Genomic DNA, 26189 nt, shown 5'->3' on the forward strand with positions numbered 1-26189 from the left:
AGGTGATGCTTTACATACTTTCTCAACAACACAACCCTTGTCCTACCTGATGAGGATTTGATGCCCGCCGCTGCCTTGTTGCTCAGCAACCAGGGACGCTGTGAGTGCAATTATTGTGTAATGGAAGGAGGCTACATCCAATCACAAAAGAGAACTGTACTCACTGTCATTGTTACGTCCAATACGGTTCTATGGTAGGCGTGAGAGATTAGAACCAAATTGAAACCATTTCTAAAACAAGGTAAGAAATGGCATTGGAATAAGAAACAACCGAGATTGAGTAGCAACGAACAAGTGTTGAAAAGTAACTGTTTAGGGAATATTTAATTCTAATTTACAGACACTTTTTATTTAGTACAGAAGAATCAAAGAGTATTTTTTTCTATAATTTTACATTTCTATATTTTTTTGCGTTCGATCCTGTCGATTAAAAAAAATCTTGTTATTTAATTGAATCATTCTGGCGTTGAATTTTTACAAAATAAGATGGCAATATTGGCAGAAGATATATCTTTCATATCCCTCGTAAATACTTTTAAATAACTAACTCAAAAGTAGTGTGAGACAAAATGTCAGCTGACATTAGTTTGTTCGATTTGGTGAACCTGTCGATCGGGACACCTGAAGTTGGAGCTGTCAACTTCAATGCGTTGCATACCCTCCTCCACGCTATCCTGGGACACCTGAAAATCCAAAATGTGACCACCGGCTGGAGAGAGCAGGATGGCCCGCCACAGGAGCCCCATGGCCCGCATCTGACCAAGTCCTCTAGCCCGTACCATCACATGGAAGACAAACTTCGGCAGATCGAGAGACAGATGGCCGCGCTGGAGAAGCTTCCTAGCGGTACCGATCTTCTGAGTCGCACTGCCTCAACCACAACACCGGTCAACGACTTGTGGCAGCTGATGCAGCTCCGCCGCAAGGCTCAGGCGAGTGAGGACGGCGTATCCAAGGTGAGACAGACTCTTCCTCAAAATGTAATTATTAATATCACACTGTCATCGCTGAGTTACAATTTTATTATACATTTAAATAATGTCATGCGAGGACAGGTGAAAGTTGAACACTGCTGCTGTGGCAGTGCTGCCTCCCTTGATCAACAGTCAAAACTGTGTTGAAACTCTGATTTGTCCGTGGTGCACAATTTTGCTTGTCATAAAATAGGCGCCAAATCATTTTTTAGGAATCTGTCCCAAAACAATTTTGTGGTCAAAGAAAAATGGCCACAATGGTCAAGAAATACGATTATATTACAGTTCCACTGGGTATTCTAGACTAGACATCCATCTTGTAACAGATGTTAGAGTCTGAGGTTTATTTACAGCAAGGACAAGGGGAAGAGTTAAAGGAAGCTATGGATGATTAGGTGGCCATGATGGCATGAGGGCCAGATTGGGAATTTAGTCACAACACCGGGGTTAACACCCCTACTCATACGATAAGTGCCATGGGATCTTTAGTGACCACAGAGTCAGGACACTGAAAGACAGCCCTGGGACACTGAATCTCCTTAGACCAGAGGGAAGAGTACCATCTATTGGCCTTCCAGCAGCGTTCTGTCTCCCATCCAGGTACCGACCAGGACCAACTACCTAGTTTCTGAGGCAAGCCAGCAGTGGAATGCAGGGGGATATGCTGCTGGCAAGTGATTCAGCCCCTCTTATCTGTATTAAGTCCTTGAGTGCTTGCTCATCAAAGCCCTGTCCCGCAGCTGGGGGCCTGTCTGTGTGGTGAATGGTGAGCATTTCAGAACACTCAACACTGGATAAGGATATTGATGACAGAGCACAGCACAATAGGTGATGGGCACCACACTGTCTTCTCAAATGACCTCGCTGTGTCTCTGTTCCAGTTTCCAAAGGAAAGGCCACTCCCCAAAGATAAGCGTGTATGCTGTGGAACAAAATTGAATAGCTGAGTAGTGCAGATCACTAGGGGAGGCTGTTGAGAGGGGATGGCTCATTGTAATGGCTGGAATGGAATTATTGGAACGAAGTCAAACGTGGTTTCCATATGTTTGATGTGTTTGAAACCATTCCACCTATTCAGCTCCAGCCATTACCATAATCCCGTCCTCCCCAATTAAGGTGCCACCAACCTCCTGGGGTGTACACGATTTAGAATCAGTCCAGTACTTCATACCACACTCTGAACTGTATCTCTGAACTGTATCTCTGCTGGTATCTGAAATGTCTGAGTTTGAAATATGGACAATGATAGAGACAGTACAGTCTGTGTAAATAAAGCAAGTAGGAAGATGAAAGATTGCACAGGACTTAGCTATCTTCACTGATGTTGCCCAGACCTGCCCAGTTAACACTCAGGTGATATGAGGGAGGGACATCCAGTGGGTACAGGCAAAGGTGCCTCTGAATCATTCATGTATCCTGTGGGTATACTACTGTGGGTCAATACCAGTATCCACTGGCCCTGTCTGGACCTCTGGCCCTCGCTGGCCCTGTCTGGCCTTCTCTGGCCCTGTCTGGCATTCTCTGGCCCTGTCTGGTATTCTCTGGCCCTGTCTGGACCTCTGGCCCTCGCTGGCCCTGTCTGGCCTTCTCTGGCCCTGTCTGGCCCTGTCTGGCATTCTCTGGCCCTGTCTGGTCTTCTCTGGCCCTGTCTGGCATTCTCTGGCCCTGTCTGGCCTTCTCTGGCCCTGTCTGGCATTCTCTGGCCCTGTCTGGCCTTCTCTGGCCCTGTCTGGCCTTCTCTGGCCCTGTCTGCTATATCCCTTAAGACCCCACTAAGACACAATGTCCATCAGTTTCTGCCTCACAACTCATAGCAGCATATTGTATTTCCCGCATACAGGCCCTTAGCCAGGGTCTCTTTCTTCTTAACCCATGGCAGAGGTTATCAGGGGATTGCTGTGGTTGATAAAGGTGTGTCTTGGATCTGAGAGGGTAGCGAAAAGTCTGCCTGAGTGGCGCTCTGTGTTCACAGTGGTGTGGAAGGATTCCAGGCCACCGGCCATCTTAGTCAGAGCCAGTTAATGGCTGACTAAAGAGTAACCGGGAGGTAGAGAGGATGGCTTTCTTCCCAATCGCAAATAACTTCCTTATCGTTGGGACAGTAAAAGTCAGTGTACTTACATTATGTTAGTTACTCATTTCCTACCCCTTTTACTAGAGTTTTGCTTGTTGTCAGAAGGGGCTTGTATTTAGGTTGTCCTGTCCGTTACCATTTGCAACATACTTGTGGGTGATGATGACCCAGATGTTGTGGCAGAAACAGGAAGGAGGTTGGGCACTCTGTCCAAACAACATCCTCACAGACAAACAGACAGAGTACTAGGGACATTGTGTCTGAGGAAGATACGGTTGGGGATGTCCCCTGGTTAGGGAGCCCAGCTCCTTTGAGGGAATAGGACGATGCATACATTTTGCCTACTGTTTGCTGATGTAGACAATTATCATCATTTCCTGTGAACTCAATATGTCCAATCAGCCTCACGAGGAGCTTTTAAAGTGTCATACGAATCTCATAGGAAATGAACCATACCCTTGACTAGAGGTTGACCGACTATGATTTTTCAACGCCGATACCGATTATTGGAGGACCAAAAAAGCCGATACCGCTTAATCGGCCGATTTTTAAAAATGTTTATTTGTAATAATGACAATTACAACAATACTGAATTAACACTTATTTTAACTTAATATAATACATCAATAAAATCAATTTAGCCTCAAATAAATAATGAAACATGTTCAATTTGGTTTAAATAATGCAAAAACAAAGTGTTGGAGAAGAAAGTAAAAGTGCAATATTTACCATGTAAAAAAGCTAACATTTAAGTTCCTTGCTCAGAACATGAGAACATATGAAGAGCGGGTGGTTCCTTTTAACATGAGTCTTCGATATTCCCAGGTAAGAAGTTTTAGGTTGTAGTTATTATAGGAATTATAGGACTATTTCTCTCTATACCATTTGTATTTCATTAACCTTTGACTATAGGATGTTCTTATAGGCACTTTAGTATTGCCAGTGTAACAGTATAGCTTCCGTCCCTCTCCTTGCTCCTCCCTGGGCTCGAACCAGGAACACAAAGACAACAGCCACGCTCGAAGCAGCGTTACCCATGCAGAGCAAGGGGAACAACCACTCCAAGGCTCAGAGCGAGCGAGTGACGTTTGAAACGCTACTAGTGCGCGCTAACTAGTCAGCCATTTCACATCGGTTACACCAGCCTAATCTCGGGAGTTGATATGCTTGAAGTCATAAACAGCGCAATGCTTGACGCACAATGAAGAGCTGCTGGCAAAACGCAGGAAAGAGCTGTTTGAATGAATGTTTACCCGCCTTCGTCTGCCTACCACCGCTCAGTCAGATTATACCAAAGCATGACACGATAGATAATATCATTAACCATGTGTAGTTAACTAGTGATTATGATTGATTCATAGTTTTTTATAAGATAAGTTTAATGCTAGCTAGCAATTTACCTTGGTTTACTGCATTCGCGTAATTCTCCTTGTGGAGTGCAACAAGAGGCAGGCCGTTATTGCGTTGGACTAGTGAAAATCTCGTAGAACGAGGCAGTTAACCCACCGTTCCTAGGCCGTCATTGAAAATAAGAATGTGTTCTTAACTGACTTGCCTAGTTAAATAAAGATTAAATAAAGGTGTGTAAAAAAAACAACTTGAAATCGGCCCTAATTAATCGTCCATTCCGATTAATCGTCGACCTCTACCCTGGACCCACCCATCAAAATGTGACAAATACAGTTGATTGTCTCTTTGTTTGTCATTAGGGGTTGGGTTAGTTGCCAGGTTAGAATATTCTAGTCCTGTTTACAAGATTTGATCATGTTTTGCCTAATCTCATGTCTCTGAGATGCTTGAGGCGATCAATGAAAAGGTGGTCTCCACCAGAAATTCCATACATGCAGGTCATATATCCCTTCCACGTTTACAGCTCACTGAACCACCTATTAGTTATTCAGACGATTTTTTGACGGCCTGTGCAGCTCAGTGGAGTCGCTATGCTTCGATTCATGTCTGGGTACATTAGACAAACCCACTGGAACTCTGATCAATACGTTCAGAGCCACCTGTTTCAACTTTGCTTAGTAAACACAACCTATTTCTAATTTGCAACACCCAGAGCACATGTGTGGGTTTACTCTGTCAACAATGCCTCAGCTGTGTTAGAGAGTGGAGTGGTTCCATATGGGCAGGGGTTATGTACTCTGAAAAACATGGATTATCTGGAGACAGACAGGTCCGACCGCTGCTTTGTAACAGCTTGTGTATCTCATCTACTGCATATGGTGGTGTCCTAGTAACCTCCCTTGGGGTGAAATGTCAACTGGATGGAGCCACGGAGAGGGGTTTTGGGATCCCTCCTAAATGAAGGGGTTTAGGATCTTCCTACTGATCTTCAAAGGAAGTAGCTTGGGAAATAGTCACGTATATGGCTTTGGTCCGGGGGATTTCGACCTTACTGAGTCCCCTGACCGCTTCAAAGTTTCACAGAGTCTTACTTTGGGAGATTAGAGAACTGGGCTGAGTCAGTTTCAAGTGTTTTGGGCATGAAGAGGCTGTGAAAAAGCTTTAGACCTAATTCTAAGAGATCACCATGCGTGTTGATTCACCCAGAATATGGCACAGTGATTTCGAAATGTTGGAGGTTTACCCAATACATTACTGGGAGCTTATATATCACGTGTGCGACCCTCTTTATTTCTATAGCCTACGATTCAGTCATCATAACAGAAACTGACAAAAGGTAATAATGATTCTGTTAAGTGATCTGACCAGTGATGTGAGGTTCTTTGAGCTTTGAGTCCTTCGAACACACTCTGTTGTGTTTCCAGTCTATGTCGCTGATCCAGGATCTGATGAAGGAGATCCAGGACCTGAAGGAGTCCAGAGATGACCTGAAGAAAGAGGTCAAGAGCCTCCAGAACCAACTAAACCAGGTCAGACACACATCCATACTGGCAAACCCTCATAGTGAGGAGGGATTGCAGATAGATAACAAATGGCAACTTTGCTCATCTCCCTCATTAATCTACAGTAGGGGATGTACCCAGTGCTCATCCCTAGGGAATCCTTCTCCATCTCACCACCCCACACAGTGGTGAAATATAGAGTCATGTAGAGCCCGATCCACCCTGGCCCTGGTCCCCTCCCTCCATCACTCTCTGTAGGGGACATGGAGTCATACAGAGGGCAACAGCATCAAAGAGCCACAGCTTATCTCTGGCAACCTGGCCTGTCACTCACCCCAACAATAGAGTGAGGATAATAGGGATCATCCTACATGTCTGTTTCCATCTGGTAGCATGACGTTGCTCTGGGTATTTTTGGGTTCCAGCTGAATATGAGTGAGCTGGTTGACAGAATCAACGAAGTGGAACAGTACTGCCATCGACTGGACAACCTGGACTCTGCCACCGTGAGTTGGAACTGAGGAGACTACTTTCCAAGCTCAGAAATTATATACTACATTGTTAAGAGGAGACAAACAATAGTATAGTACTGTAGTAGCTAACTCTAGTAAAAAGAGGTTAATCATGACTTCCTCTCTTTCTTGTCTTCTCTCTATCACAGAAAGAGCTGCAGGATAGAGTTGGGCGTTACCCAGACCCAGACGAGCTCATCCAGTGTGTGACCTGGGACATCATGCAGACCACCTTGGTTAGCGAGCAACAGAATTTGCAAAAGGCATGTCTTATGTCTTGCTTGAAAGAGCGAGATTCATTTATCAAGCAATCATATACAAGACATAGGAATAGACATTAGCTTTGTGTTGATGGTAGCTATTTTTCCAATAGGAAATCAAGCACTCAGTCCCTGTCCCCACATCAGTTGTCATGACCACCATGACTCCTTTCAGCGTCTCTGCCAATGCCAATACTGGAGCTGCTGCCTTCACTCCTGGCACTGTCACTGTCAGCCAGCATGGGGGGGCGGTGCCCCAGCAGTCCCTCTCTGATGTAACTGCTGCCTTCACTCCTGGCACTGTCACTGCCAGCCAGCATGGGGGGGCGCTGCCCCAGCAGTCCCTCTCTGATGGAGCTGCTGCCTTCACTCCTGGCACTGTCACTGCCAGCCAACACGGGGGGGCGCTGCCCCAGCAGTCCCTCTCTGATGGAGCTGCTGCCTTCACTCCTGGCACTGGCACTGCCAGCCAGCATGGGGGGGCACTACCCCAGCAGTCCCTCTCTGATGGAGCTGATGCCTTCACTCCTGGCACTGGCACTGCCAGCCAGCATGGGGGGGCACTGCCCCAGCAGTCCCTCTCTGATGGAGCTGCTGCCTTTACTCCTGTCACTGCCAGCCAGCATGGGGGGGCACTGCCCCAGCAGTCCCTCTCTGATGGAGCTCTGATGGTGGGCAGCAAACCCCTGTCTCGTGTGGCCAGCGGGGCAGAGCGTTACCCAGAGACAGTGGAGGCCCTGAGGGACGTGGGCAGGCTCAGGGAGAGACACAACACCCTGGAGACCAGAGTAGAGCTGCTGGAAGCAGGCAAGGCTGACCAGGCCCAGCTCCAGCACCTCCGGGAGCTCCTCCCTGACATGGGTAAGATAACAATGTGGAGATTGGATAGTGTTATAGGGCTATTCTATGTGTTCTTTTACTGAATGATGTCTTTTGTGTGGGATGACCATTTTTGTCCTGAATGTGTAGGTGACAGGGATGTGCCTGACAATCTGTTGGATCAACTGAATCATCTGAGAGTTCTGGTCGACAGCCTGATGGGTGACAAAGCCAAGGTGAGCGAGGAAGATGTACGCACGCACGCACACGCACACACACACACACACACACACACATTGTTGATGGCCCCATGTCCCTGTCATAGCTGGGAGAACTGGAGCAGCTGATTCTGAACATAGGGACAGTTCAGGGCTCAGAGGGAGGCTCAGAAACAGCCAAAGGGTCAGACAGTGAGGACTCCTCTGACTCTCCTAAGCAAGGACAGCTCAGACTGCAGATATTATACCTCAGGTAAACAATGACACAGGAGCACACAGGAAGGCTAAATAGAAATTATAGATAGTTTTTTATGGAAGCTACATTTGACATCATTTGGTAGTCTAAGTAATTTGTAACACAGGAGGCTGGCGGTACCTTCATTGGGGAGAACGGGCTCGTGGTAACTACTGGAGCGGAATCAGTGGAATGGTATGAAATACATTCCACTGATGGTTTCCAGGTGTATGATGCCATTCCATTTGCTCTGTTCCGGACATTATTACGAGCCGTTCTTCCCTCAGCAGTTTTATGGCCAGTTGAGATGTGGTAGTTTTCCATTGGAAGAGAGGTGGTGGCCTGCTCCTCATGGCCTGGTGCACCTGTTCCACCACTCTGTGTTCAGGAACGCAGTGCAGAAAGTGGAGGAAGAGGTGCTACTGCTGAAGACTGAGAACACATCAGCCAAGGCTGAGCAGAAGACCAAGAAAGACAGACAGCTACAGGATCAGGTTAGACAGACAGACAGACAGACAGACAGACAGACAGACAGACAGACAGACAGACAGACAGACAGACAGACAGACAGACAGACAGACAGACAGACAGACAGACAGACACAGACAGACCGACAGACAGACATTCCAGTGCATATAGACATTTGAATACACTGTCAGGTCTAACACCAGAGTGTAAAATCTTCAACTGTAGAATATAGCTGAGACAGCATCATCCATAATGTAGCAGCAAGTGGCCCCTGGTGGCCCCAACATGGCCCTCATACTGCCCTCTCACCGCAGATGGACAACCTGCGAGGCATGCTGGAGGACATGATGGCGTCCTCCTCCTCGCTGCTCTCCCAGAGCCTCCAGCAGGAGCCCCAGGGGTCAGAGCAGGGCCAGGGCAGCGGTCAGGCAGGCGGGCAGCAAGGCTCCACGTGCCCCTCCTGCTCTGTAGATGTGAGCAGGAAGGTCAGCCAGCTGTTCCAGCGCTATGAGAATCTGCAGGGCCTGGTTAGCAGATTCATGAATCAGCAGGGAGGAGGCAGACCTGGAGCAGAGGTACTATAGGCAGGGCCAGGATAGAGGATGAAACAGAATACCAAAGGGTTTTAATTAAATAATGGGTCTGCTATGTTGAACCCTGAGGGAGGGATACGTTTAGAGATGATATGTAAGGGAAGCTCTATCAGGGCAGCAGTGTGTTAAGGGAAAGGAGTGTGTCAGTGCCAGGCTCTCCATGGCAGTGGGGCCATGGCTGTGTATTACAGACATAGAACCCTGTCTCTCTGTGTTGTTTCTGCCAGAGCTCTGAGCTGATGAATGACGTTCAGGGAGCCATCATGCAGCTGCAGGCTGAGTGTGAGAAGCTCCACGGCACAGCCAACCACCTGATTGAGGAGCACGGCCAGAAACAGGTCCACATCGACGTGAGTCTGGGAGGGAGGGCCGCAGGGGAATAGGAGATGCTCCATGCTGTACTTCTATTCCAAACCACAAAATAATGTCTTTCTGTCACAGCATCTGTACAAGTCCATGGAAGAACTGGACGAGAAGAAAGCTGACAAAGAGCTTGTGGAGATGGAGATTGAAATCGTAAGTCTCTCACCACAACATGGCATAGTTTATCTTTCCCTCAGTGTGTTATACTCAACTCAGGTGAACCCTCATAAGTTCTCATGTTGATGTTAGTCTAGACGAGCTTCCACAAGTCCATTCAAGACCATAGGGGTACCTACAAATCCCAACATGCTCAAGTTCACTTGTACCAGCCCATGCTAAACCCTACCAAGGCCATACAAGTCACCACAAGCCCATACGTGTCCATACACAAGTTCATACACATATTTATTTATCCCTACAAGCTCACACAGGTTTCACCTAATCCTTACAAGTCCATACCGGTTTCACCTAATCCTTACAAGTCCATACCGGTTTCACCTAATCCTTACAAGTTAATACAGGTTTCACCTAATCCTTACAAGTTAATACAGGTTTCACCTAATCCTTACAAGTCCATACAGGTTTCACCTAACCCTTACAAGTCCATACAGGTTTCACCTAATCCTTACAAGTTAATACAGGTTTCACCTAATCCTTACAAGTTAATACAGGTTTCACCTAATCCTTACAAGTCCATACAGGTTTCACCTAATCCTTACAAGTTAATACAGGTTTCACCTAATCCTTACAAGTCCATACAGGTTTCACCTAATCCTTACAAGTTAATACAGGTTTCACCTAATCCTTACAAGTTAATACAGGTTTCACCTAACCCCTACAAGTTAATACAGGTTTAATCTAACCCCTACAAGTTAATACAGGTGTCACCTAATCCTTACAAGCCCACACTAGTACTGCCATTTCCCTGACTGCATCTCCTCTCTTCCTGTAGAAAGCAGACAAGCGTGCCCTGGAGACCAAGGTGAGCCGCATGCAGTTTGACTCCATGACAGAGGAGCTCAACACCATGTTCCAGGAGCTGCTCAGTAAGATCACCGGCCAGGAGCAGGACTGGCACAAAATCATTGACAAAATTTCCACCGAGATGGAGTGCAAGGTGGGACTGAGCAGGAAGTTACCCTGCTAAATGGATGTTTATATAATAGGCCTACATGTCCATTGATACATGCCATACGCGTTATTACTATGCAATCACCAATACATATATCTCACAAGTCTGTATGTCACACGTTTTTAAGTGTTTTACAAACGTGTTTATAGTGACAGATAGCATTGTTTGTAAAAATCTCATGGAATGTCTGTCTGGTGTGTCTGGTGGTAGTTTATATCTTTGGCATCCCTGTAGTACATCTGTTGTCTATCTGTGTAGCTGGACCGGATTGAGCTGGATCCTGTGAAGAAGCAGCTGGAGGACCGCTGGAAGAGCATCCGTAAGCAGCTGCAGGCCCAGCCTGCCCCGAAGGAGGACGACGCTGCAGGCATCAGGAAGTAAGTCACATGTCACTGGTCACAGCCAGGCCCAGGAGGGATAATGGCTGGATAAGTCCAGGTTCCTCTATGGAGTTCTACATGATCATGCGTTCATTGTCTTCCTGTGTTTTAGCGTTCATTTTATCTCTGTCTATATTCTGTCTATATGTCTATGTTCTGTTTGTATACTGTTGTTTACTCACGGTGTATGTACAGTATATACTGTATTCTGTTCCTAATATACCTACTACTGTACACACTATTTTCCTTCCAAATGATATACTGTCTATACACACCACGTATTTATATTCTGGATTCTGACACATGCTCACTCTGATATATCTACTCAGGATTGTTAATTGGACTTGTTCTGTCATTTCTTGTTTGTTTGTTTGTTTCTTGATTGTTTGTGTATTTGTATTGTATTTGCTCGACGTTCTACTGCGCTGTTGGAGCTAGAAACAAAAGCATTTTGCTGCACCTGTTATAACACCTGCAAATCTGTGTATGCGACCGATAAAGTTGGATTTGATTTGTCTTTGTTATGTCCCTTTCATAGACAATTAGTGGCAAGGTTCCACTGCATCTCCTGCGACCGCCCAGTCGATATGCTTACCCCAGGACCGTAAGTAAATGATAATAATGTCCTATTTTTATACAGTACACACAGACATTGTGGAAATTGAAATAATAGGATTATGGGGCTGGTTATTCACCTACCTCTCTTTCTTCTTTCTCTCTCCACTGGACAACAGGCACTTGGTCACCCTGCCCTCCACTCCTGGCCTACCCTCCCACAAGTCCAACCGACCGTACACCATCTATGAGCTTGAGCAGGTTCGCCAGCACTGCAGAAGGTGAGAGCAGACAGTCAAACATCACAACTGAAACTCTTACTTGGCCCCATTTTAACCAGCAGGGGGTGCCAGTGTCCCAATATCCAATATACAGTGTAGTCGACTTTATCCTACCCCAAAGACCTAACACCCACACTAGATCAGTCAGAAGTGTTCCATAGTTACAAGTGTCTGACATTAGCCAGCTCTCCCTCCATCTCAGTCTGAGGCCAGGGACCAACCACAACCACTTTGAGATGGCCAGCTCAGAAAGGGCCATGATGCAGGTGCAGCGGATCCACACCATGATGTGTAGACAGATAGAGAGAGTGCAGAGCCACCTATCTGGCCCAGAGCGCACCTACAGCCAGGGGGCTCTGAGGGAGATCGGGAGCTCCCGCTATCCACACATCCTGAGCCCGCTGCAGAGGACCAGCCAGAGTCTGCCCAAGCAGTGAGTCAGTCAGTCAGTCAGGCCAGGGTCAGGCAGGGAAGCCGGGAGCACATGTATTGAAACAGGGGAAGGACCATAAAGTTGTCCATATTGCTTTGTTATGGTTTAGAGAAGTGTCAGGGAGGCAAGGTGACCAAATGTAACTACAAACTATAAACACTGTACTGTCAGGTCTGTTTAAAACCTCTAGAAGTGTTTATCTTCCGACCTTCAACCTCCACTCCTGTGTCCATCCTAGCGAGCGCATCCCTGAGATTTCGGACTACAGTTACCTGGCCATGTCCCGGAGCTGTGGAGGCAGCCACACCGTGACCTACCCCAACCGCCGCTACACCCGCCTGCAGCACTTCAGCCACTTCATCCAGGCTGAGGAGGAGACACCGCCCATCTCCAGCTCCCCACTGCGGATTCAGGTGAGTGAGACCAACCTCACCTACTGTGGGTTACTGTACTGACAGACAACTAGACCACTGCCAACCCATAGGAATACACCTGGTCAATCACGTTTGTTGAGCCATTTATACAAGCTATCATGTTGAGTACGGAGTATATTTGAGGTGTATTTGACAGTTGTTAGGTATGCAAATATTTGACCTTGTCCTTGTGTCTATTGGTCAGCCGGAGGAGGTGGACATCCTGGGATTGGACGGACATATCTACAAGGGCCGCCTGAAAACCAGATCAGTCAAGACTGTGGATGCCAGACTACCCACCATCTTTCCTAAAGACGGTACAGGGTTTTGGACTGGGATTATATTCAGCTCTACTCTACAGTACTGTGTATTTTTAGAGTAGAATTACATGTATTGGAAAGAAAATGGAATCTGGACAATTGTGAACAAAAGCTAGACTACTTAATTCATGTTACTCAATTCAAGCAACTGCAGTACAGTAAAACTATTCCCACGGGTCCATTTTCTATTTTTATGCCATCGCTCCAAAAAGTCACCTAATGTTAAGTGTGACATGTCTGCATGCTGTGGGCAGCTGTCATGGTGCGGGCCTGGGAGAGAGGTGATGTCCAGACTCCAGTTCTGACTCCTCATTGACAGTGAAGCACACTTCCGAGGATTCACTGTCACCCCTGGGCCCAGTTACACAATGCGTCTTAAGATGATGATCACACCGTGCCGTCTGTCCAGGCCCCAACTGCCCTTAGCCTGTTTCCTCTCTCTCGCTCCCTGGATCATGTGTCCAGAGTTGGGCTCGCAGTGCAGGGATGCAGAGATAAAGAGTAAAGTGGAGTGTTGGGAGGAAGAGTGAGTGGGGACATCATGGTGAAGGGTCAGGAGAGAATGGGGAGGAGACTGAAAAGTTAGGTTGGGTTGAGAAAGTGGGCTGTTTGGTTGGGAATGAGAATTTGAGGAGGGATACAGTACAGTGTTAAAGTGGTGTATGATGAAAGATTAGGAACGAGGGTCTGGAGATTTAGGGAAGGAGAGAGGAGCTTAGTTTATGGGAGGGAGTATTTTACGAGGGTTTAAGGAAGTGAGTTAGCAATAAGAATGGGCTGCACTGGGGTTGGGGGAGGGGCTCTGGTTGGTATAGTGTTCCACACTGGAAAGAACCCAATGTTACTATGTTATAGAAGATCAGGCCTGGGGTCTGTAACAGACTGTAAATATAACCTGGGGTAACACTGCTTGCATTCCATCATTTCTATCTTAATATCCTTTTCATCTGTTCATACAAATCAAGCCCTGAAGGAAGAAAGAGGGAGATGTGCTGTCCTGTTTTATGCCTGGGATTTGGTGTTGTGATTCCCAGTCATTTATGAGACCATTGAATGAGTCAAAATAGTATTGAAAGAGTATTTTGCTCAAGACTTGGAAGAAGTTGTATGTCTGGTATGGGTGTGAGGGTACAGTATGGCTATGGTTGTGGTGGGGTCCTGTTATGATGTGACATTGCTGTTTTAATGACAGCAGGCATGTGCAAGAGCAAAGACAAGATCATGCGCTCCCAGTTCCAGAAGCCTGGCTGCACAGAGCCGGGCTGTGTGACCCCTGTGCGACCCCAGAGTGCCAAAACCCAGCGCAGCCGCTCAGGTAGGTCAACACCAGCGTCATTACCCATTTGCAACATATAAACTAATTTCACTAACTGGAATAGTGATTACTATGGAATGGTACTGAAATAACACTCACATGGAAATAGCATTCTTCTTTGCGATTGCTGCTGTGCAGCTGTTAAGGTTGATTGTAGCAGACACCTGAACCCTAACCCCTGACCTTTCCCCCTTGCCCCCCTTCCTCCCTTTATCTCCCCCAGCCTCAGGCAGCTCTGTGCGGGACCGGCCCATGTCTTCTTTAGGCTGCCTTTCCCAGGCTACCCTTCCCCAGAGCTCGTCCCATGCTGACACCACCAGCGAGCTGCTGCAGCAAGATCTGGAGCTTCACGTGGACCTGAGCCAGTCGGAGGAAGAGCCCGTCATCATCCTGTAGGGGGCGATGGAGTGCCCCACACACCTTATTTTAATAAACCGTTTACAGCAGCAGCAGGAGGGTATCCTGGTCTCCATTTTGTAATGGAGCATACAGACGTTGTGAAAATCAAGTCTGATATTAGTCAGTTATTTATGGATGGTAATGGAAGAACACAATTCTGGGACCTATGTACACTGTTTCAATGCAACAAAATAGCTGAGTCACAAAATAGCTGAGTCACATTTCCAAGGTGTAGCTTTACAGGTCAAATACCTTACGTGTGGCTACATTACAATTTTGGTTTATGATGCCTGATTTTCAATGACCTTCATAGAGAAGCTTTCAGGCAGGTGACCTCAAATACCAGACTGTTTGGATGCAGAAGAATACCACCATGGAGCAATTCCTTTGACATATAGGGTCTTATAGAGTGGTATCATTAAGGGCTTGAAATGTCTTCCCTCACACAGACCCAATTTCTGTAACGTCTGATTCATTGTATTAGAGTCTCAAGTTGTTCCATCACATGTTAAGAGGAAAGACATTCATGCGTGCTGTCATTACCACAAAAATGTACCCCTGTCGTGGACTCATAACAATGGTAGCCAGCCACCTGCATCTATTGGGGAAGCAAAGCAGCCAGGGTTGTAAAATCGGCCCAGATGGCGTTCCCTTCGAATGTCATCGTGCCTGTGTCCAGTTACAGCAGTCTCCTGGTGTCTGTGTGTTTTAAACAAGGGGGTTCGCTATGTGTGCCTCACTCTGGCATAGTGTATCATTTTTAACCATGGCACAGCATTGGGTATCATAGCATACTTTTAGCGTAGCGCCATGTCAGCACTCAACTGCAGTTGTCCGTGGGCCGGGGCGTGGCACGGGGGGGGGGGGGCACAGTTCAAAAAGCCTGTGTGAATGTAGGACAGGATATGAATTAATAAACTTGAAAGGACAAACTGTACTGTCATTGAGGAACGGGGTGACTGTTTCCTAGAAGCAGGGGCTTTGCTTACACACATTTTGTGTCAATGTGAAATATGATGTATATTTATCTATCCATGCCTTACACACCCAGTGGCCAGTTTATTAGTACCGGGTCGGACCTCCCTTTGCCTCTAGAACAGCCTGAATTCTTCAGGGCATGGAGACATTGCTCAATTGGTATCAAGGGATCGAACTTTGCCAGGAACACATTTCCCACACCATTACACCACTGCCACCAGCCTGTACCGTTGACAGCAGGCAGGATGGGGCCATGGACTCATGTGGTTACGCCAAATCCTGACTCTGTCATCAGCATGATGCAACAGGAACCGGGATTTGTCGAACCAGGCAACGTTTTTCCACTCATCAATAGTCCAGTGTTGGTGATCGCGTGACAACTGGAGCTGCTTGTTTTAAGCTGATAGGAGTAGAACCTGGTGTGGTCGGCTGCTGCAATAGCCCATCCGTGACAAGGATCAATGAGTTGTGCATTCAGTCGCTTAGGTCACTCGTTTTTCCGTCTAATATTCATTCAGACAGTAACTGAATTCCTGGATGCCTGTCTACCTGCTTTGTATAGCAAGCCACAGCCTCCTGACTCGTGAATGAGGTGGTGTACCTAATAAACTGAGTATAAGTGATCCCTTTCATAGCATTTGGACGTATTCAGGAGTAGTGATGCTACTGAAAGGTATTTCAGGAGAGTATTTAAGACAGGCAGTTAATCTGAATGTAAGATTTTCATTGGTAGATGTATCTTTGTTTTGAAAGATAAATGGGCCTTCATGGAATATGTGATGTGTCATATGATGTCCATATAACTGTTATGTGAACATATGTTGACTCATTGACTGTCTGCAATGAATTTTACTTGTGGTACGTAAATATATCTACTGTTTTACACAACTCCACCACGCTGTTATGACACACAGTTTCAGACACGTAACACGTTAACTGGGCTGGATACACAGTTCTAACCACATCCTTCCTCAATTAACTGCCACGCTGTGTGTTTATTGTCTCTCGTATATAGGCCTACTTGTTCCTTTGTGCTACAGAGACACTACTTATAGGGATATATAGATTCCTATAGTATTATGCAGTGTCATATTACGGAAGGGGTTCCCTTCCAGAAAATATCTCAAAAAGCAAAGTTACTTTTCTGATGTGTTCAAAAGTGCCTTAGCAACCATATTTCATAAAAGCACAACAATTATTCTCAGCAAAAACAAGACCCCAGAACAACTCCAACACTTAGCAGATCATACCTTATTTTATTAAACATATAAATACACATTTCAACAGGGGAAATAAACACAGTACAGGAGAGAAATATCTCTATAAAAAGTCGGATTAGAGAGATGTAAATGAGGGTCCATGAGAAGTTCTTGTTTGACTTGTTTTCGGATTTCCATCAGGCATTCTGCACATCTTGTATGGGTGAACATGACGTTTCGAACATTTCATAACACCCAGTTTGTACAGATATCACGGGGGACCAAACTGTCTACTGTTGATGGAGGAGAATGGAGACCGGGTCACCACACCACAGGAACCATAATCCCCCAACACTACTGTGTCTGGGTGTGTTAGTTACCACAACAATACTGAGGAGGAGGAGCCAGTAAACCACACAGCAGGAAACACTCATTATGGGACCACCCTCCACTCCCACCTTGTTAAAAACACAGAACTGGAAAATCACCAACCAAAACTCATGCAGTTGACAACAAACGTTCCCCTTAATAGAACACATGAGTTAATGAATGAGGTGGTGCTATGAACACCCCAAGAGGAACCACCGTTGAGGTTCTAATGTCCATCTGAAAAGATCCATGGATTTAGAACCAGAACAGACCACATGGCAGCACAGTGGAGCAGTGTCCCTTCTTTCTGGTGACATTGACAAGGGTCCACATTGGCCAGGTGGCATCTGCCCATATTGTACATTATAAAATCATCCTCACAAAGGTCACAGCTTGACAAATGTGATTTGACATGTATTCAACCAGAGGGATCGTGTGAATATGATTGTCTGAGTGAAGACGTGGCAGGCAGGCATAATGTTAAAGCATCATTTAGTGAGGGCATGAATGAATGTGACATTATTTCAGATAAAGTACCCTCTGTATACAACTGCAACATGTTCAGACCTCCCTATTCCCTCTTTATTGTGATAATTATAATGAGAATGATGGTGAAAATGGCTACCTTTCCATCTGTCACCATTGATAGATTTGCAAATGTTCTGACATGGGCTGTTGTATGAAGAGCTCACCTATAAGTAAGACTCTGGGTTATGAAGCATTGTTCATCAGTACACTGAATCTCATATGTAAACATTGCCTGAACAATCATTTAGTCAATATTTGCACCCAACCCGTACTAAATTCATAATTCTATAGTTGACAAGACACTCAATTCATCATCAGTCAATCAGCCACTATTCTAACGGAGGGAATTACACACGTTTTGAGCACTAGTAGAGATTCTGCTAATCTGACCCATTGAAACCGACTGATTCTGCAGGGAATACATTCGGCCTCTCCCATTTAACCAGAGGTAGGACCAGTTGATCTTCTGCTAGAGGTTGTGTAGTAAATCACTGAGTTGGCCTCTACTCCCCATTGAAACCTGAAGAGGTAGCCTACTGATGGCTCACACCCATCTATGTTAGTCAAAACATTTGCAAACCAGATTAAGTTCAGTGTTGACAGGTAACTGAGATCTCAATCTCGTCCCCAGACAGGTTACAGAGTTCAATGTTTTTGCACTTTGTTTCTGCTGAGCCTTTATTTACAATGGAGTTCAGAAGATGTTTCCATAATTGTCACTGAAAACCAGTTTACATTATCAGTCAAAAGAAAGTTGACTAGGCAAGCCAGTTAAGAACAAATTCTTATTTACAATGACGACCTACCCCGGCCAAACCCTAACGCGGACGACGCTGGGCCAATTGTGCGCCACCCTATGGGACTCCCAATCACGGCCGGTTGTGATACAGCCTGGAATCAAATCAGGGTCTGTAGTGACGCCTCTAGAACTGAGATGTAGTGCCTTAAGACCTTTGACATCCATAGGTAGAAAATGTTCCCAAAAACAATGATAAAAATGCATCAGCCTTTAAACTGGCTTCAGGCTTCCATCAAATGATTGCATACTTTGCTGTGTCTCAACACAAACTGAATTACAGTATTAACATTTCTTTACACGTCTCCTTAAAACACCTCTGATGTGAAGGTCAGCTTTCAGACACTTTAAACCAAAGCTTTGAGTCCACACATACTGAAGAGCCCACTTCTCAGACACAACAGCATGCAGTGGAGCCACTGAGTCAGGTTTCACTAAGCTACATAGTACTTACAAAATAGACATTTTAAAAAGAGGTACATGGCTACATGAAACTTGACAAAATGGCTACAGTGTTTCTCCATGATCTGTACTATACAGATATCCATTCCACAAACAATATTGAAAACATGTTTTTTCTGGGCCATGAGATCAGCCGAGAACACAAAACCATCATCATTTGCGTTGCAGTCCCATTTTGTTTTTGTCTGCTGGTTATTGTGAAATCTGGTCACATCGCTGGAGCGTTATTGAACCCCAAGGGAGAGAAGAGTTTTGAAAAACAACCAATGATCAAGCACTTTAGCAGATCACATGGCTCCTATCCTAAGTAAGTGCTCTGCTGGGTCCAGGGCTCGACTTGCATTGACGAAGAAAACTGCATTTCCCAGAGTCCTTTGGGGGGGGGGGGTCAGAGACTCCACCCCCTTCGTTATTCCACTTCCTCATATTGTTATTAGTGGTTCTCCCCCAGTTCTTCCCAGGCTTTGATGAGTTATGATGAAGAGAGAGAGAGAGAGAGAGAGGAAACCGATGTACTCCAAAGAAGACATTGTTCATAGTCATTTTAGAAAAACAGAAAGAAAGGAAGGAAAACAACAGTAGCGTGTCTTTTCCCCTTGGCCAACAAGACCCTTTAATCCTGACACCCAACCCCCCTAGTAGATTCATTAGGCTGCACATAGCCCAGCCCCACCCTATCCTCCCCAGCCCCCTCCTTCCCACACCTGGGTAGAGTCTCATCTCTGGCCATGCAGGACCGATACAACAGGGGTCTGCTGGGCACTGCCGGGCTGGGACGCAGGGGGCCACATGGGGGTCTGGTGCATGTGGTGGTGGTGCTGGTAGTGGTGGTGGTGCATGTGGTGGCCTGTGGGCGAGGAGGGGGGCAGCCAGACGGGCTGGTGTTTGGGGGGTGATGAGGCCCAGAAGGATCCGAAGCCAACTGTGGAGGAGGGGGGGGAGCAGGCCATGGACACCTGGGTGGGACCTCCGCCTCCGGAGCTCCCCGAGCAGTCTGACGCCCTCAGCTTGGAGAACATGGTGATGGTGTCGGGGAAGTTAGGCGGCGTGGCTGGGGTGTTCCTTGGAGTGCACATCTGGAAAACAGAAGACACGTGGGGTTTAAAATGAGTGACTTACATTGAGGTGAATGCAAACACTTCATTTTAACATTCTTTCCCAATGATTTGGTCCCCATGGGGTGCTTCCATTGCTGCTGCCTGCTGTGAACTCTATGTACCAATAGAAGGCATGATTGGTGAGTTCATAAAACAAATAGCCTAGACTAGTTAGTTACTGTTGTGGGAGGCAGTTCACTTGTAGACTTGGGCATTGTGTGCAGTACAACTGCTGAACATTGTGAAGACAAGGTTTCTAAACCCTGCAGCCACCTACATCTATTCACTGTGGTAAACATGGCAGCTTAACATGCTGTGCAGTTGCACAAAATGTCAGATGTCCCCACTGAGGCCATGAATGACTTTGTAATTTGTAAGACTGAGTGTGGTGCCTCAGGATAAACACCCCCACCACCAACAGGGATCAGGTAGCAGGCTAGCAGCCATTACAGGACGGAGGACCTTCTTAGCATTGCAGCAGGAGGTCAGGGCTGTTTCTAACACACAGCCACGGCCCCGCTGACATGAGGGTCACGCCAGCACCCGAAATGTGGATCTAATAGTATGAAAGAGGTGTCTAAAGTTGAAAAGGTAAATTGATTAGGTCACCAAACCAGATTAGAGCCTGGGACAGGCATGGTCATAGCTAGCGAAGACACTAGACATTTTGAAAGTGGAGGGAGAAGAGTGTAGTGCAGCATACAGTATAGTATTGAGTATCGTGAGGAAGTGAGGCACAGTCTTAGTGTTTATGTGAGGTGACAGGTCTGTCAGAGTGAGCAGCAGCTGCTCCAGTTAGGAGATGGATAAGCATGGTTTCAGTCTGTCTGGGTCTGTGATGGTTGACCACACTGAAACTGCCCCTCCTGCAGGACCCAAGATGGTGATCCATACAGGGGGTTTCCTGTTTTTCTTGGGAGAGACTTGACTGAGTATTGCTTTAAGCTGTGAATTATTCAACTTGTTTGTTATGGAAATCAATAGTAAAGGAGATCTTAAAATATTACTTATCTAGTCAAGTGATCAAATTTAGCTATAAAGCAATGAAGTCGACTGAGAAGCACTACAGCTGCTTAGACTGTCCAGATGCAGCTGTAAGGCTAACTATAAGGCTTGGTCCTAGTGAAGCAGTGAGTAGGTAGACAGAACAATAACAATGACAACCGTCTGCTGGGCAGTGTTTAGCTACAGTGCTGTGCTGGGAGGGTGGGGCTAGGGCCCTGTCTAGCAGGTTCGGCTGAGAGGAAGGGCAGGTCTGGACTGGACCCCATCTGCCGCCCACCGTTACACAAAACACATACACACATTCACAAGGGAGTTTGAACACTACGTACTTTCAAGTTACAACTGTTGCGATATCATCCTTAATGTTTACAATAGTGGTACAGCTAGTAATAGTATTAGTGGTAGTGGTGATACTAGTAGTGGTAGTGGTGTTAATAGTAGTGGTGATAATAGCAGTGGTAGTGGTGATAATAGTAGTGATGATATTAGTAGTAGTGGTAGTTGTGGTAGCGGTGATAATAGTAGTGGTAGTGGTGACAATAGTAGTAGTGGTAGTAATAATAGTAGTGGTGATAATAGTAGTGGTGATAATAGTAGTGGTAGGGCTAATAGTAGTAGGGATAATAGTAGTGGTTATAATAGTAGTGACAGTGATAATAGTAGTAGTGGTGGTGATAATAGTAGTGGTAGGGATAATAGTAGTAGTAGTGATAATAGTAGTGGTAGTAGTAGTAGGGATAATAGTAGTGGTAGTGATAATAGTAGTGGTAGTAGAGGTAATGATAATAGTAGTAGTAGTAGTGGTAGTGATAATAAAAGTAGTAGTAGTAGTAGTAGTAGTAGTAGGGGTAATAGTAGTGACAGTGATAATAGTAGTAGTGGTGGTGATAATAGTAGTGGTAGGGATAATAGTAGTGGTAGTGATAATAGTAGTGGTAGTAGTAGTAGGGATAATAGTAGTGGTAGTGATAATAGTAGTGGTAGTAGAGGTAATGATAATAGTAGTAGTAGTAGTGGTAGTGATAATAAAAGTAGTAGTAGTAGTAGTAGTAGTAGTAGGGGTAATAGTAGTGACAGTGATAATAGTAGTAGTGGTGGTGATAATAGTAGTGGTAGGGATAATAGTAGTAGTAGTGATAATAGCAGTGGTAGTAGTAGTAGGGATAATAGTAGTGGTAGTGATAATAGTAGTGGTAGTAGAGGTAATGATAATAGTAGTAGTAGTAGTGGTAGTGATAATAAAAGTAGTAGTAGTAGTAGTAATAGTAGTAGGGGTAATAGTAGTGGTAGTGATAATAGTAGTGGAGGTAATAATAGTAGTAGTGGTAATAGTTGTGGTGATAATAGTAGTGGTGGTAATAATAGTAGTAGTAATAATAGTAGCAGTGATAATAGTAGTAGTAGTAGTGATAATAGTAGTGGTAAGGATAATAGTAGTGGTGGTAATAATAGTAGTGGTAGGGATAATAGTAGTAGGGATAATAGTAGTGACAGCGATAATAGTAGTAGTGGTGGTGATAATAGTAGTAGTGATAATAGTAGTAGGGGTAGTGATAATAGTAGTGGTGATAATAGTAGTGTAACGGTGATAATAGTAGTGGTGGTATTAATAGTAGTGGTTGTAATAATAGTAGTGGTAGAGATAATAGTAGTGGTAATAGTAGTAGTGGTAGGGATAATAGTAGTAGTAATACAAGTAGTGGTAGGGATAATAGTAGTAGTAGTAGTAGTAGTAGTAGTAGTAGTAGTAGTAGTAGTAGTAGTGATAATAGTAGTGGTAGTAGGGGTAATAGTAGTGGTAGTGATAATAGTAGAAGTGATAATAGTAGTAGTAGGGGTAATAGTAGTGGAGGTAATAATAGTAGTAGTGGTAGTGATAATAGTAATAATAGTAGTAGTAGGGTAAAAGTAGTGGTAGTGATAATAGTAGTGGTAGTGATAGTTGTGGTAGTGATAATAATAGTAGTAGTAGTAGTAGTAGTAGTAGTAGTAGTAGTAGGGATAATAGTAGTAGTGGTAGGGATAATAGTAGTAGTAATACAAGTAGTGGTAGGGATAATAGTAATAGTAGTAGTAGTAGTGATAATAGTAGTGGTAGTGATAATAGTAATGGAGGTAATAATAGTAGTATTAGGGATAATAGTAGTGGTAGTGATAATAGTAGTAGTATTAGTGGGGTAAAAGTAGTGGTAGTGATAATAGTAGTGGCAGTGATAGTTGTGGTAGTGATAATAGTAGTAGTAGGGATACTAGTAGTGGTAGGGATAATAGTAGTAGTAGTAGTAGTAGTAGTAGTAGTAGTAGTAGTAATAATAGTAGTGGTAGTAGGGGTAATAGTAGTGGTAGTGATAATAGTAGTAGTAGTAGTAGTAGTAGTAGTAGAAGTGATAATAGTAGTAGTAGGGGTAATAGTAGTGGAGGTAATAATAGTAGTAGTGGTAGTGATAATAGTAATAGTAGTAGTAGTAGGGTAAAAGTAGTGGTAGTGATAATAGTAGTGGTAGTGATAGTTGTGGTAGTGATAATAGTAGTAGTAGTAGTAGTAGTAGTAGTAGTAGTAGGGATAATAGTAGTAGTGGTAGGGATAATAGTAGTAGTAATACAAGTAGTGGTAGGGATAATAGTAGTAGTAGTAGTAGTAGTAGTAGTAGTAGTGATAATAGTAGTGGTAGTAGGGGTAATAGTAGTGGTAGTGATAATAGTAGTAGTAGTGGTAGTGATAATAGTAGAGGTAGTGATAATAGTAGTGGTAGTGATAATAGTAGTGGAGGTAATAATAGTAGTAGTAGGGATAATAGTAGTGGTAGTGATAATAGTAGTAGTAGTAGTAGGGATAATAGTAGTAGTGGTAGGGATAATAGTAGTAGTAATACAAGTAGTGGTAGGGATAATAGTAGTAGTAGTAGTAGTAGTAGGGATAATAGTAGTGGTAGTAGGGGTAATAGTAGTGGTAGTGATAATAGTAGTAGTAGTAGAAGTGATAATAGTAGTGGTAGTGATAATAGTAGTGGTAGTGATAATAGTAGTGGAGGTAATAATAGTAGTAGGGATAATAGTAGTGGTAGTGATAATAGTAGTGGAGGTAATAATAGTAGTAGTGGTAGTGATAATAGTAATAGTAGTAGTAGTAGTAGGGTAAAAGTAGTGGTAGTGATAATAGTAGTGGTAGTGATAGTTGTGGTAGTGATAATAGTAGTGGAGGTAATAATAGTAGTATTAGGGATAATAGTAGTGGTAGTGATAATAGTAGTGGAGGTAATAATAGTAGTAGTGGTAGTGATAATAGTAGTAGTATTAGTAGGGTAAAAGTAGTGGTAGTGATAATAGTAGTGGCAGTGATAGTTGTGGTAGTGATAATAGTAGTAGTAGGGATACTAGTAGTGATGGTAATAGTAGTAGTAGTAGTAGTAGGGTTAATAGCAGTGGTAGTGATAATAGTAGTGGTCGTGATAATAGTAGTGGCAGTGATAGTTGTGGTAGTGATAATAATAGTAGTAGGGATACTAGTAGTGATGGTAATAGTAGTAGTAGTAGTAGTAGGGTTAATAGCAGCAGTAGTGATAGTGATAGTAGTGGTGGTGATAATAGATGGTAATGGCAGTAGTAGTAGTAATAGCAATAGGGATAACAGTAATGTTTTTTTTTTTTCAAAATATATATTTTTATTTCACCTTTATTTAACCAGGTAGGCTAGTTGAGAACAAGTTCTCATTTATGGAGTAAACAATAAACAAGTCAATAACACAGTAGAAAAAAAGAAAAAAAAGAGAGGCTATATACATTGTGTGCAAAAGGCATGAGGAGGTAGGCGAATAATTACAATTTAGCAGATTAACATTGGAGTGATAAATGATCAGATGGTCCTGTACAGGTAGAGATACTGGTGTGCAAAAGAGCAGAAAAGTAAATAAATATAAACAATATGGGGCTGAGGTAGGTAAATTGGGTGGGCTATTTACCGATAGACTATGTACAGCTGCAGCGATCGGTTAGCTGCTCAGATAACAGATGTTTGAAGTTGGTGAGGGAGATAAAAGTCTCCAACTTCAGCGATTTTTGCAATTCGTTCCAGTCACAGGCAGCAGAGAACTGGAACGAAAGGCGGCCAAATGTGGTGTTGGCTTTAGGGATGACCAGTGAGATACAGTAGTGGTAGTAATAGTAGTGGTAGTAATAATAGTAGTGGTAGGGATAATAGTAGTGGCAGGGATAATAGTAGTGGTAGTTGTGATAATAGTAGTAGTAGTAGTGGTAATAGTAGTGGATAATAGCAGTGGTGGTAATAGTAGTGGTAGTAATAATAGTAGTGGTAATAGTAGTAGTAGTGGTGGTGATAGTAGCAGTAGTGGTGGTGATAATAGTAGTGGTAGTGATAATAGTAGTAGTAGTAGGGATAATAGTAGTGGTGGTAATAGTAGTGGTAGTAATAATAGTAGTGGTGGTGATAATAATAGTGGTAGTAGGGATAATAGTAGTGGTGGTAATAGTAGTGGTAGTAATAATAGTAGTGGTAATAGTAGTAGTAGTGGTGGTGATAGTAGCAGTAGTGGTGGTGATAATAGTAGTGGTAGGGATAAAAGTAGTGGTAGTCGTGATAATAGTAGTAGTAGTAGTAGTAGTAGTGATAATAGTAGTGGTAGTGATAATAGTAGTAGTAGTAGTGATAATAGTAGTGGTAGGGATAATAGCAGTTGTAGTAGTAGTAGTAGTGGTGATAATAGTAGTGTTAGGGATAATAGTAGTAGTAGGGATAATAGTAGTAGTAGTGGTGATAATAGTAGTGTTAGGGATAATAGTAGTAGTAGGGATAATAGTAGTAGTAGTAGTAGTAGTGGTGATAATAGTAGTGTTAGGGATAATAGTAGTAGTAGGGATAATAGTAGTAGTAGTAGTAATAGTAGTAGTAGTAGTGATAATAGTAGTGGTAGTGATAATAGTAGTAGTAGTAATAGTAGTGGTCGTGATAATAGTAGTAGTAGTAGTAGTAGTAGTAGTAGTAGTAGTAGTAGTAGTAGTAGTAGTAGTAGTAGTAGGGATAATAGTAGTGGTAGTGATAATAGTAGTAGTAGTAGTAGTAGTAGTAGTAGTAGTAGTAGTAGTAGGGATAATAGTAGTGGTAGTGATAATAGTAGTAGTAGTAGTAGTAGTAGTAGTAGTAG

At 44.2% G+C, this 26189-nt stretch overlaps 2 protein-coding genes across 2 annotated transcripts in view; one reads left to right on the plus strand and one right to left on the minus strand.

Annotated features, from left to right (window-relative positions):
• The first annotated feature begins 168 nt into the window (after positions 1-168).
• Positions 169-15464, plus strand: LOC110486584 (uncharacterized protein C16orf96). Its single transcript, XM_021558298.2, has 16 exons — positions 169-956; positions 5823-5927; positions 6326-6406; positions 6562-6675; positions 6786-7533; positions 7642-7727; positions 9233-9355; positions 9447-9521; positions 10321-10485; positions 10759-10877; positions 11419-11484; positions 11615-11716; positions 12388-12562; positions 12768-12879; positions 14078-14197; positions 14421-15464. The coding sequence occupies exons 1-16, from the start codon at positions 570-572 to the stop codon at positions 14591-14593; spliced, it is 2751 nt and encodes a 916-aa protein (XP_021413973.2). The 5' UTR covers positions 169-569; the 3' UTR covers positions 14594-15464.
• Positions 15465-16807: 1343 nt separating this feature from the next.
• The window catches only part of LOC110486586 (UBA-like domain-containing protein 2), a 25129-nt gene continuing 15747 nt past the window's right edge, over positions 16808-26189 (minus strand). The window contains exon 3 of the mRNA XM_021558299.2: positions 16808-20004. Within this exon, the coding sequence (XP_021413974.2) occupies positions 19645-20004 (360 nt within the window). The 3' untranslated portion in view covers positions 16808-19644. The remainder of the gene's footprint in view (positions 20005-26189) is intronic.

The sequence above is a fragment of the Oncorhynchus mykiss genome, chromosome 13 (assembly GCF_013265735.2).
Source record: "Oncorhynchus mykiss isolate Arlee chromosome 13, USDA_OmykA_1.1, whole genome shotgun sequence".
Classification (NCBI taxonomy): Eukaryota; Metazoa; Chordata; class Actinopteri; order Salmoniformes; family Salmonidae; genus Oncorhynchus; species Oncorhynchus mykiss.